Below are 13,048 nucleotides of genomic sequence, written 5' to 3'. Positions count from 1 at the left end.
CTTGAACCATTTCGGTACTTTGCGTGTGTTGTGCGCGGTCGTCGGAGCTGGTGCCGTAGTCTCTTCTTTCGGCGGAACGCTAGCTTTGCTGGTTTCGATTTGCGTCGTTTCTTCTTCTTTCTTGCTGATTTTAACCTCCTCCAGCTCGTCCAACCCTTTTGCCGCCTTCAAATATTCGTCCTTCACGTACTGCGAACGTTTGAAGTCGTCCCGGTACACGAAAAGCGAACGGTGTGCAAACTGACAGTCTTTCACCAGCTCTTTTCCGAAATCTTCTGCGCTAGTAAGAATTGCCTGTCCGGGATAGGCCGTGTACAGCTGGAATGCTGGGCGCGGCTTTTCTCTCTGTGCTTGGGTCATGTGAACAACTTTTGTAGAGAGCACGTTATAAAGATCTCCTAGAGTATCATCAGGTTGCAAAACAAGTTGCACTTGAGTGTAATCAGGGAATTTGATTCTGATCACGCATTCTTTGACTGCAGGCTTTTCAGGAGCAAGTTGTTCGCGCTGTCTTTTGCTCATCATCTGTCTATTAGGGTGTGCTCTTTTGGCAAGCAGAGATTGGTAGAGTCTAGCCTGCTCAATGGACATGTCGTAAACGGACTCGTCAACGTTTTCATCTTCGTTGTGTTCTGAATTTGGAACGTAAACCTGAATTGGGTTAGAGTTTGCCACTGGTGATGGGGGAAGCGGAGGCCGTTGGCGCTGTTCAGAGCTCTCAACTGAGTCTCGAGACCCGATCGGGCGTGGCTGGCTTATTTCATGTTTTTCTGCCTTAAATCTCAGTCTTAATGTATGGTTTCCGCTCACAAGACCTAGCGATCTTAGTGAGTGCTTGAGCTCAGACGTTCCTGTCATCGTCTTGCTCATGCTCTGCACAATGGGCTCGTAGATGTATTTGTACTCTCCAATTGCTTCTCTGCGAAGCAGCTGTATATTCAAACTTTTCTCAAATTCCTGCAGGACCTCCTCAATACTCTGATCGCTATCGCATTCCTTCACCAGCTGGGAAGGCGGAGGCAAAACGAAGGATGAATCGCCTTCTGGAGCCATTATCTGCAACTTTATCACAACTGAGCCTCCTCCAGTGGATTTCGTGTCCTGTGGCGCCTTCACAAGTTCCAACTTGCAACCCTGGGGCAAATTTGCCAGTCTCAAGGGCAAAGACAGATCCAGCAGCTGACTCCCGTGTTTGAGAGCAAATTGGCTCGGCTCAAGCTTGAAATGGGCACAGCTTTCTATGAGAACGTCATTGAGAATTTTAGAAGGGCTAACCTTGCATTTGAATGTTCGGAAGTTGTATGAGACCGTTAGCGAAGACATCAACTATTCTATGTGGCGATGAGAAATATAGTATTTTGATTTCTCCAGAATTTATACGCCACATGTGGCTGGTCGATTGGTCGCGTTTTATAAACAAAAACATTTATTTACCTTTCCAGTGTATCTCTACAGTTTTGCTAATAGCTCGCTTCAATGTCCCACAAAGCTGCCAACTCCAGATCCCGGTCACCGTCAAAGTCGCCTAGCAAACTCCAGCACAAATTGCTAGCTCCAGACCTGGGCACAGAGTATGTGAATAATACCAATATAAAGGTGATCGTGCGGTTTAGGCCCGAAAATGAGATGGAGAAGGCCAGCGGTGCCACGAATATTGTCGAATACCACCCAGATAACCAGAGCGTCTCTGTCACTGTGGCGTCTAATACCAGCAATTTCACGTTTGACCGTATTTTCAGCGAAGACACGGAGCAGGAAGAAATCTTCAATTATTCGGTCAGACAGACCACCAACGACCTGGCCTTGGGCTATAATGGAACGGTGCTATGCTATGGTCAGACCGGATCCGGAAAATCGTATACAATGATGGGAGATCTGCATGACGAGAGAAATAAAGGACAGACTCCGCGGATATTCGAGCAGATATTCCAAGGCATCGAGGACTCTCCAAAGACGCTCGAATACACGGTTGGCGTCTCGTATTTGGAGATTTATAACGAGAATTTGCGAGACTTGCTCAATCCAAAGAACAATTCCAAGCTGGCAATCCATGAAAACAAAGTCGATGGTGTTTATGTCAGCAACTTGGAAACTCTCTATGTGTCAAACCTCAACGATGTGTACACTATTCTAGACCAGGGAAACAAAAACCGAAGCGTCGGCTCCACGAATATGAACGAGCAGAGCTCGCGGTCGCATGCTATATTTCAAATACGATTGAGCTCCAAGAATTTGGAGGACGGGATAATCAAGACCGGTAACTTGTTTCTGGTCGATCTCGCGGGTTCAGAGAAAATCGACAAAACAGGTGCCTCCGGACAGCTATTAGAGGAGGCCAAGAAAATCAACTCGTCGCTCTCTGCTCTTGGCAATGTCATAAACTCTCTCACGGACGGCAAGTCCACGCATATCCCTTATAGAGATTCCAAGCTCACGCGTATATTGCAGGAGTCTCTCGGAGGAAACTCCCGAACCACGCTTATTATCAACTGTTCGCCTTCTTCGCTCAATGATCAGGAAACGCTTTCCACGCTCAGGTTCGGGTCCAGAGCCAAATATATCAAAAATAGCGTCCACATTAATAGCGAATTGAGTAATCATGAGCTCAAGAAACGATACTTTGACCAAGCCAAGATTAACGAAGAAAACGTCCGAAAGATACAGAAACTGGAAACGCGGAACCAGGAGTTGGAAGAGGAAAATGGACAGTTGAAGGAAGAGTTGGCAAAGTTCAAGGAACTCATGAACATGACCACTCCGTCGAACGAAGTGGCCAAACTGAACGATAAGATCATGATGCTAAAGTCGTCTCAACTAGCCATGACCAGAGAGCTGGAGCAAAAAAATGCACACATAGCCGAGCTTGAAAGCAAGGCGAATGATTCTCTTGAAAGCACTTCAAAACTCGAGGCTTTGGAGAAGGCCATCGAGCATTTCTCTGATCACATTGAGCAGATCGAGGGACAAAATAGACAATTGAAAAAGGATATCCAGGCGTTGCAGCTGATGAGCAACCAGAAAACCAACAAGATCAAGGAGTTGGAGCAACAGTTGAAAGCGCAGGAGATGCTTGTGGAGCAGGATTCACAGATATTTGAGCAAAAACTCAATCATTTGAAAGGACGCGTGTCCTCCCATAGATCATTGAAGCAGCGGACATTGTCAGGAGAGAAGGAGAATTCTGGGTCGAGCATTTCATCGCGCACACGGCCGTCTACCAAAAATCGAATAGGACTCAACCTGAGAATTGTGAAGCCAATGAGAGGCGGTCAACAAGGGACATGAAATTGATTTATTTATTACGTTACTCATAAAGTATGGCCTTGCGACTCACTCAAAAACGTCTTGGCCTAGCTTGAGTCCGAGAATGTTTCTGACATCGCTGGTGAATCTGAGGCTGTTCAACAGAGGCAGCAAATTCATTAGTTCGGAGTCATCAGGATCGTTGATCCAACCCTCGATCATGATTCCGTTCTTCTTGTGAAAGCTGTAACTGATTGGCGAGTTGTCTATTATGATGACCCTGCTAAGGTCTGTTGCTGATCTTCCCACGGAAGATCCTCTCGTTCTGCTTGCAGAACGGTCTCTAACAGAATTGACGGTCTCGTTCGAATTGTTTGTTCCTGGAGGGTGTGGCGAGGCGGTTGGTGTGGATGGTCTCTCTCTTTGGTGACCAGTCAGGACCCCGAGGTCCTTCACATAACCTTTGCCTTCGGTGAAAATACAGCTGTTTCGGTAAAATCGTTGGCTGAACAGCTTTTTCTGCGAAATGTCTCCTTTGTCCTTGAGCATGACCTCTTGTTCCAGATAGTTGATCACCGGGTCGGCGTACTCCTTGATGGAGGCAGTGAAGCACACGAGGTTGAACCAGTTGCGGACTATCGACAAGAACTCGTCCACGTAAGGTCGTTTATATATATGATATAGCGTAGCCAATTGACTATTGATTCGGATCTCAATGGTGGTTCCTTTATTCTTGTTGAGAATCGATGAGTTGTGTCTCGAAAGAGAATGTATAAGGGTCTCGTCTAGATCAAGAACAAGCGTTTTTTGTGGCAGGTTTGGAGGATGATTAATGTTAAAGTTGAACAGCAGTTTAGGGAAGATAAACTTCTTTTTCCGAGGCGTCATGAGATTGTTATGGCGTATGTTCTTCCTGCGTTCTGTATTATGTAGTTGCTGTGGCGGTTGTCGAATTGCACTGGTAGAGGCCACCGGGCCGGTTGGTGATTTTATCGGATCCTCGCTCTTATCCAGTTCAAACTCTATGTCTTCCTCCATTATGGTGGTGATTTGAGTTGCAGGGTCTTCACGAGACCTCTGAGGCTGGAGAACATGTACCTGATCTGCGCTAGTGTCATTGGATTGTGGAGCGGGCGTCGTTTGTTGCATAGCTTGTTTCTTGCTAAACACATTTATCAGTGCCCTCACAGGGTACGTGACGATATAAAGAACCAGTACGAACGGGTTGACAATGATATGCTTTGGGATAAAAAACAAGATGCTTAAAAGAGTGCTAAAAGACGATGGATCGTCGGTATCCTCCTCCTCATCGAATGCAGGTTGCTGTTCATTTTGGAATTGTACTGGAGGATCGAGCTGCCTTGTGACAATGGCTGAATCGTCAATGTCTAATGGAGACTTCTGATCCGGCGGAAACGCAGGGTTGAACGCCTTATCCACGGTGTTTGCCAGAAATTGGATAGAGTTCATATATAGGAATAATCCAACAAAAAATAAATATACGACAGAAAAATGTTATATTGTTGTGAAATAAATAAAGCGGAGCCTTATTTTTTTAGAAACTTATTCTTTGCGGAAGCTGCGTCCTCTGGGTGGCCGTCCGCCGCCGCGGCCGCGTCCTCGTCCTCGTCCTCGCGAGCCGTTGCTGATGCTGCTAGCTGATGAAGAATTCTTGATCTTTTCAGTATCCTCTTCCTCTTCCAACAGCCTATACCGGAAATTGTAGCCCCTGGAATGACATTCCATCTGCACCTGACCTTCATCCACATTCAGCGTGAGAAAGCCATAACTAAGGTCACACAGGTTGAAATGCCATGTGTTCTGGAAAGATATGTAGTACAAATCGTTGAGCTGGCGAATGATAGTGTTCAACTCTCGTTGTCTCGACTGCAACCCAAACGAGTCCATCTCTTCAGTGTTTGTCAGCGACTGCGAAAGCTGTAGCGGCAGGATATCCTCAACACCCTTAGTCGAGATAGGAATTTTATCAAACACTTCCAGAGCTAATTCTGTACAGGCGATCATGAGCGGGTCATTGAGCTTAAAGAGCAGTCTTTCATAGCGTTGTTGAATGTTCTTCCAGATCACGGCAATTTTCGACCGGGCGTCGTTGAACTTGAGCTTGAAGCTCTCAAAGCTGGGATTGATCGAGAGCTCGTTGTACGAAGAGGTGTATTTGAAGTGCAACGAGTTGGAAATCGAGTAGTCCATCTTGAAGAAAATTAATAGATGCTCAAGTAACGGTTCTCTCGCGGGCGACTGGTGAGTCACAAAGATTTTGATCGCTTTGTTATAAAAGTCTGTGTGTTGTTCGCTGAATTCAGTTAGTGTGTAGATGAGCTTCCCCAGCTGCAGAAGAGTGATCCAGATATTGCCCGGGTCACCGCTGATAGGAAGAACATAGTCTGAGTTTTCGATGTCTTCGAGATTAGTCGTTTCGCCAACAATATCCGCCAGCTCGAGCGACGAGCCCTGATGCACAAGCTTGTGGTACGATAAGGAACCGCCAATGCCGGCCAAAAGGATGTTTTGTCCCTCGGGAGTGGTGATTCCAAATACGTTCCCGTCGTCGATCACGTGCAGGTTAGGAATCTTATAGACGCCGTAGCGGAACTTGTTGACCACAAGGGAGTCCTCGCACATTCCAAATATGGTGTACACGGGTACTTCGAGCTTCAATTCGCCGCGCAAAAAGCGCCCCAGCTCGCTTATTTCCTGGTTCTCCAGCAGTGTCTTGAGGTTGGTGGTCTCGCTTGAAAGGTGCTCGACTGAGTCACCTGTCACCTTCGAAAGCTTTGAAATCTCCACAATGAGGTCCTCGGACAGCAACGGCGAGAACTCGACAATGTGCCGCAAATAAGACTCATGGATTCTGTGCACACTGCCTTCGTCGAGAAACCCAAAGTTTCCCGTATGTATGATCACGTCCGCCTGGTATTGTCGTGCCAATTGGTTGAACAGTGACAGCTCGCCACGGATGTCCGCTACGCAAATGATTTTCACGCCGTCCCTATCAAATTCTCGAACGTTCATATTTGAGAAAAACTGGATAATCTAAAAAATACGGGGATGGAAACACTTCAATAAAGAAACCCTTTGCATTTATTTTTACAAAATAATTTTACCCTTCTCCAATCAGATAGTAAACTTAATCAATACACTTTGGCAGCAAGCTCTTCCAAAAGCTTATAGTTGCGCTTCTGGATGGAACCATTGCCTGGAAGACGGGTCTCGCCCATCAAGAACTGGTCAACTTCACGGGCACACTGTCTTCCCTCTTGGATACCCCAGACCACCAGAGACTGGCCTCTTCTACAGTCTCCAGCAGCAAACAAATTACCCTTACCCTCAACCTGGTATCCATTAGGATCGGTGGTGGACACCGTTCCGCGTGGCGTTCTCGAAACCTCCAGTCTGTCAGCTTCAGGACCAACAAATCCCATGGACAGCAAAACCACCTCTGCAGGGAAGAACTCCTCCGAGCCTGGAATCTCAGCCATTTGCCAGGCGCCAGAGTCGGATCTCTTCCACTCCACTCTGACGGTCTTAATGCCCTTCACGTTTCCGTCTTCGTCGCCAACAAATTCCTTCGACAAAATACAGTATTCTCTAGGGTCTCTGCCGTAGTGCTCCTTGACCTCGGCGTGTCCGTAGTCCACGCGGAAAATACGAGGCCACTGTGGCCATGGGTTGTCCTTGCCTCTTTCCTCGCTTGGAGTAGGCAGAAGCTCAAAGTTGGTCACAGACTTAGCCTTGTGACGAGTGGCAGTTCCAAGACAGTCGTTACCTGTGTCACCTCCACCAATGACAACGACGTTCTTGCCCTCAATCTTGGCCCTGATCTCGTCCAGGTTGTCCTCCAACAGGGCCTGTGTGTTGGACTTCAGCAGAGTCATGGCGAAATCGATGTTCTTCAGCTCTCGTCCGGGAATCTTGAGGTCTCTAGGAATAGTAGAGCCAACACAGAGCAGCACGGCGTCGTTCTGGTGTTGAAGCTCATCAACAGTGATGTCCTCACCGATTGTGGTGTTGCAAACAAAGGTGACGCCCTCGGCCTCCATCAAATCGGTTCTTCTCTTCACAATTCCCTTGTCGAGCTTCATGTTCGGAATACCGTACATCAACAGTCCTCCTGGACGGTCTGCTCTTTCGTAGACAGTGACGGTGTGGCCGGCCTTGTTAAGCTGGTCAGCAGCAGCGAGTCCCGACGGACCAGAACCAATGATGGCGATGTTCTTGCCTGTTCTAACTGCTGGAGGCTCTGGCTTAATCCACCCCTGCTGGAATCCATAGTCGATAATTCCAGCCTCAATAGACTTGATACCAACAGGAGCATTGCCAGACACATTCACCACACAGGCGCCCTCACAAGGAGCCGGACAGATTTTGGAGGTGAACTCCGGGAAGTTGTTGGTCATGAGCAGTCTCTGCAGAGCGTCGTACCATCTGTCCTTGAACACTAGCTCATTCCATTTCGGAATCACGTTCGAAATAGGACATCCAGTGTCGCTCTGACAGAACGGAATACCGCAGTCGATACATCTGGCCGTCTGGTAGTGTAGGTCTTCCTTGGTCAGTCTGCTGGACAGCTCCTTCCAGTCGTTTATTCTGGTCTTGGCAGGTCTGTAAGGCTCGTTTCTTCTCTTGTACTTGACAAAACCGCCGAGCTTGTCGAGCTTGACCGCTTTCGTCTCTTCGGCCTTAATGTCCACGATCGTGTCCTCCAGATCCATCACTTTTGGTTCCTTGGCCGCACTGGCAGCAGACACGCGCTTGGACTTTGGTCTCGAAAACTCGCCGTTCGTGATGTCTGCTTCTGGGTCTTCCTTGATGGTTGAGAAGTACGACGATGCCTCTTTCTTCTTCAGCTCCTCCTGTTTGCGGGCCTCCTCCTCCAGAACTCTCTTGTAATCAACAGGAAGAACCTTCACGAACCGCGACAGGAATCTGTTGAAGTTGGTCAGAATTCTGTCGGCAATCTCAGAACCAGTGAAATGCCTGTGGTCTTCAATCAGACCTCTCAGGAAAGCAATCTCCGACGGATCCGTGATCGTGCTCAGCTCCACCATCTCCTTGTTTACCTTCTCCTCGAAGTCCTGTGCCATGTTCAGCACATACGCAATACCGCCAGACATACCAGCAGCAAAGTTGCGGCCCACAGAACCCAAAACAACCACTCTTCCTCCGGTCATGTACTCGCAGCCGTGGTCTCCAGTTCCTTCCACAATGGCCGTGGCTCCAGAGTTTCTCACGGCAAATCTCTCGGCAGCAATGCCTCTGAAGAACGCAGTACCAGACGTGGCACCGTACAAACAGGTGTTACCAATGATGATGTTCTCCTCGGCCTTGAACTTGGAGTCCTTTGGCGGATACACAATCAGCCTTCCTCCAGAAAGACCTTTGCCGACGTAGTCGTTACAGTCGCCTTCCAGCTCCAGGGTGATACCAGCTGCGAGGAACGCACCAAACGATTGGCCGGCAGAGCCTCTGATGTTCACGTGGATCGTGTCATGTGGCAGACTGGAAGGACCAAATCTCTTGGAACATCTGTACGACAGCGTGGTACCAATGGATCTGTCCGTGTTGATGGCCTCGGCCTCAATGGTGACCGGCAGCCCCTTATCGAGAGTCACTTCGGACTCGTCGATCAGCTTGTTGTCCAGTCTCACGTGCAGTCTGTGGTCCTGTTTCTTAATACAGCGGGTGGCAACCCCGGGTCTGATGGTGTGAGCTGGAGTGAGAATTGGCGACAGGTCAATGTTGGCGTTCTTGGTTGTTCTCAAATCGTCTCTCACGTACAGCTTTTCCGTTCTGCCCACCATCTCGTCGATCGTCCTGAATCCTAGCTTGGCCATGATGCCCCGCAGCTCGTTCGAGACGTAGTAGAAGAAGTTGATCACGTGCTCCGGAGTTCCCTTGAACTGTTTTCTGAGCACAGGGTCCTGGGTGGCAATACCAACGGGACAGGTGTTGGTGTGGCACTTTCTGTTGAAAACACAGCCCATGGAGATCAATGGAGCCGTGGCAAAGCCCCACTCTTCGGCACCCAGCAAACAGGCAATGGCAATGTCTCTTCCGGTCTTGAGCTGACCATCGGTCTGCACAGTGACTCTTCCTCTCAGATCGTTCAAAACCAGAGTCTGGTGAGTCTCGGCAAGCCCCAGTTCCCACGGCAGACCGGCGTACTTGATACCGGTCCATCTGGCCGCACCAGTACCACCATCGTGTCCAGAAATGAGAATGTGGTCTGCCTTGGCCTTGGCGACACCAGAGGCAATGATTCCCACACCAACCTCAGAAACCAGCTTCACAGACACTCTGGCTCTAGGGTTGGCGCACTTGAGATCGTAGATCAGCTGTTTCAGGTCCTCGATCGAGTAGATGTCGTGGTGCGGTGGTGGAGAAATCAGACCAACACCGGCAGTGGAGTGTCTCGTCTTGGCGATGCTGTTGGACACTTTGTATCCCGGCAGCTCTCCTCCCTCACCTGGCTTGGCACCCTGGGCCATTTTAATTTGAAGCTCGTCGGAATCGGACAGATAGTACGAGGTGACACCAAATCTTCCAGAGGCCACCTGTTTGATAGCAGACCTCATGGAGTCGCCATTCTCTGAAGGTTTTGATCTCTCCACGTCTTCACCACCCTCTCCGGTGTTCGACTTTCCACCCAGTCTATTCATGGCAACGGCCAGCGTGGAGTGCGCCTCCATCGAGATGGAACCGTATGACATGGCACCGGTGCAGAATCTTCTCACAATCTCTGTCCAAGGCTCAACCTGGTCGATCGGAACAGGCGTCGAGTTGGCAAAATCAAAGTCCAGAAGACCTCTGAGCGTGCAGTTCTTGATGGCATCGTACTCTTTTTTCGAGTAGGCTTCGTACGCCTTCTCGTTCTTGTTCCTGACGGCGTCCTGGATGTTGGCGACGGCAGCCGGCTCGTTCACGTGAGCGTCTCCGCCGTCTCTCCAGTGGTATTCTCCTGACTCTGGAAGACCCTTTGGCAGAACCGTGTCTCTGGAGGGGAATCCCTTTTCGTGCATCGAGAAAGCATCCTGCGCGATATACTCGAAGGTGATACCTTTAATTCTCGAAGCCGTGCCTGCAAAACATCTATCAATCACAGAGTTGTCGACACCAAGCGCTTCAAAAATTTGTGCACCTTTGTACGATGCCAACGTGGAAATACCCATCTTGGACATCACCTTGAGCAAACCGTCATCGATGGCGTGTTTGTAGTTTTCCAGCACCTGTTTGTCCGTCAGGTCGCCTGCCAGAAGATTCTCGCTGTTCAACTTGACCAACGTCTCCATAGCCAGGTACGGGTTGATGGCGTCTGCACCATAGCCAACCAGACAGCAGATGTGGTGAACTTCTCTGGCCTCTGCGGTCTCCAAGATCAGAGCAACCTTGGCACGCTGTTTCTGTCTCACCAGGTGGTGGTGGACGGCACCGCAGGCGATCAGCGAGCTGACCGGGATTCTGTCGGCACTGGTCTTTCTGTCGGACAGAATGATGATCTGATGGTCGTCGACAATGGCCTGGGTGGCTTCCTGACAAATTCTGTCCAGAGCATCGGTGTAGCCTGTCAAACTCTCCGACTTGTCGAAAGTGATGTCGATATTTGCAACAGACCATTTAGGATAGACCTTGTTGATCTCCTTCAAAGCTCTGAGCTCGTCGCTAAGTAGCACTGGAGACGGCATCAACAATCTGTTGCACTGTCCCGCATTCATCTCCAGAAGGTTGCCCTGCGGACCTATGTAGCACTCCAGCGACATGACGATTTTCTCTCTGATCGGGTCGATAGGAGGGTTCGTAACCTGCGCAAACAGCTGTCTGAAGTAGTCGAACATCAGTCGTGGCTGTTCTGCAAGACACGCAAGTGCAGCGTCATTACCCATGGATCCCAGAGCTTCCTTGCCGCCGGCTCCCATTGGGCCCAGCAGCGCAACCACCTGTTCCTGTGTGTAGCCAAAGGCAAGCAGACGAGGATCCTCCTGGACTTTCAGAGTCAGATCGATTGGCGTGCTCAGGTCCAGGTTCTTGTTCTGCAGCTTGGTGGTCAGCTCTGGCATGGTGATCATGTTGGAAGTAATCCACGCCTTAAAGTCAAATCTGGATGCAACCTGTTTTTTCAGCTCTCTGTCGTCGACAATTCTGCCCTCCTTGGTGTCCACAAGCAGCATTCTTCCAGGCTGGAGTCTGCCCTTCTCGACGATCTTGTTCGTCTCGATTGGAATCACACCCACCTCGGAGGCACAAATCATTCTATTGTCGTCGGTGACGTAGTATCTGCACGGTCTCAGACCGTTTCTGTCCAAATTGGCACCACAGAACCTTCCGTCGGCAAACGTGAAGAGCGCAGGCCCGTCCCACGGCTCCATCAGACAGGCGGCCCACTCGTAGAAGGCCTTTTTCTTGTAGTCCATATGCTCGTTATTCTGCCAGGCCTCTGGAACCAGCATCATGACGGCCTCTGGAAGAGACAAAATGCCGTTGATAACGAGCAGTTCCAGCACGTTGTCGAGCGCGGCAGAGTCGGAACCGCCCTCCTCGATGATCGGGTACAATTTCTCGAGCTCCTCGCCAAACAGCTTCGATTGCATCACGCCTTCTCTGGCGCGCATCCAGTTCTTGTTGCCCCTGAGCGTGTTAATCTCACCGTTGTGGGCTGCCCATCTGAGAGGCTGGGCACGATCCCAGGACGGGAACGTATTTGTTGAGAATCGGGAGTGGACGAGAGCGAAGTGGCACTCGTAGTCTGCGTTCACGAGGTCGTGGTAGTACGAGTACACCTGAGTAGGGACGAGCTGGCCCTTGTAGACGATGTTCTTGTTGGTCAGCGAGCAGATGTAGAACCAGTTGTGCAGGCCGATCGTGTGGGTGGACTGTTTTCTCAAAATGTACAGTTTCTTCTCAAACGTCTTTTCGAACTTGGACTCGAACTCCTCTGCCGAGTACACAGCCTTGGGCTTGTTTCCCGAGCCGTACACCTCCTCGAGAACCACCAGAGGCTGTAGAATCAGCGGCTCTCTCGAGGAAGCTGCCGGTCCTAAAATCGACGAGTCGACAGGCACGTGCCTCCAGCCGAGCACCCTGAGGCCGAGGCTCGCGGCGATGTTCTCGAACGTGCTCTTGGACTTCCGGAAAACGTCCTCGTCCTTCTTGAAAAACAGGTTTCCCACCGCGTACTGCCCGCTGGGCGGCAGCTCGATCGAGCAATGGTACTCAAACTCCCGCGCCATGAACTTGTGCGGAATCGAGGTCATCACACCAGCACCGTCTCCGTCCCGGGCGTCCGAGCCCACGGCTCCTCGATGGGTCATGTTGCACAGCAGGTAGCGGGCGTCCGAGATGATCTTGTGCGAGGCCTTGCCCTTGATATGGCACGCAAAGCCCACACCGCAGTTGTCTTTTTCGTACGCTGGGTCGTATAAACCCTTGGAGGTAGGGATGGTTGAGGCCCACGTTTTGTTTTCCGGGACCTCGTCGTAGCTATACACCGAGTAGGCCTCTGGCACTTCGCCGGCGGTCGGCTCGTACTCCAGATGCTGATCGCTTTTCAAAACCATGCTGAGGAAAAAGAATACGGACCCAGCGAGAATAAAATAGCCAACCGGGCAAATTTTTTCGTCAATGACTTACCACATGCGACTCCGCAGATTCAGCGGGGACCTCCGTGAATGTGTGCCGGACCGGGTGAACAAAGCTGGCAAGATAATGCACACGCAATCTCTGGCCAATGACGTTGGGCATAAAGTTAATGCATTGTACGATTCTGCACCGTGACAAAACTGGAAAGTTT

General features: G+C 50.1%; 5 protein-coding genes across 5 annotated transcripts; 1 reads left to right on the top strand and 4 right to left on the bottom strand.

Annotated features, from left to right (window-relative positions):
* Window positions 1-79: 79 nt before the first annotated feature.
* OGAPODRAFT_94908 (uncharacterized protein) lies at window positions 80-1,323 on the bottom strand (the record flags this gene model as incomplete). The annotated part of the gene is made up of 2 exons (XM_018357646.1): window positions 80-88; window positions 136-1,323. 2 exons carry the CDS (start codon window positions 1,321-1,323, stop codon window positions 80-82), a joined length of 1,197 nt encoding a protein of 398 aa, XP_018210031.1.
* Window positions 1,324-1,476: 153 nt separating this feature from the next.
* Window positions 1,477-4,672, top strand: OGAPODRAFT_94907 (uncharacterized protein; the record flags this gene model as incomplete). The annotated part of the gene is made up of 1 exon (XM_018357645.1): window positions 1,477-4,672. One exon carries the CDS (start codon window positions 1,477-1,479, stop codon window positions 3,283-3,285), a length of 1,809 nt encoding a protein of 602 aa, XP_018210030.1. The 3' UTR covers window positions 3,286-4,672.
* OGAPODRAFT_94906 (uncharacterized protein) lies at window positions 2,282-4,713 on the bottom strand (the record flags this gene model as incomplete). The annotated part of the gene is made up of 1 exon (XM_018357644.1): window positions 2,282-4,713. One exon carries the CDS (start codon window positions 4,711-4,713, stop codon window positions 3,331-3,333), a length of 1,383 nt encoding a protein of 460 aa, XP_018210029.1. The 3' UTR covers window positions 2,282-3,330.
* A 42-nt stretch (window positions 4,714-4,755) lies between these two features.
* OGAPODRAFT_101560 (uncharacterized protein) lies at window positions 4,756-6,276 on the bottom strand (the record flags this gene model as incomplete). Its single annotated transcript, XM_018353058.1, has 1 exon — window positions 4,756-6,276. One exon carries the CDS (start codon window positions 6,274-6,276, stop codon window positions 4,807-4,809), a length of 1,470 nt encoding a protein of 489 aa, XP_018210028.1. The 3' UTR covers window positions 4,756-4,806.
* Window positions 6,277-6,349: 73 nt separating this feature from the next.
* OGAPODRAFT_16907 (uncharacterized protein) lies at window positions 6,350-12,662 on the bottom strand. The gene has a single exon (XM_018354745.1). The coding sequence runs from the start codon at window positions 12,567-12,569 to the stop codon at window positions 6,396-6,398; it is 6,174 nt and encodes a 2,057-aa protein (XP_018210027.1). The 5' UTR covers window positions 12,570-12,662; the 3' UTR covers window positions 6,350-6,395.
* Window positions 12,663-13,048: the final 386 nt, after the last annotated feature.

Source organism: Ogataea polymorpha, assembly GCF_001664045.1.
Source record: "Ogataea polymorpha strain NCYC 495 leu1.1 chromosome Unknown OGAPOscaffold_5, whole genome shotgun sequence".
Classification (NCBI taxonomy): Eukaryota; Fungi; Ascomycota; class Pichiomycetes; order Pichiales; family Pichiaceae; genus Ogataea; species Ogataea polymorpha.
Note: the sequence above shows the minus strand (reverse complement) of the source record. Positions and strands in the feature narration are given on the sequence as shown.

Coding starts and splice junctions, on each gene's coding strand:
- OGAPODRAFT_16907 (XM_018354745.1), bottom strand. CDS start 12,569: ATGACCCATCGAGGAGCCGTGGGCTCGGACGCCCGGGACGGAGACGGT.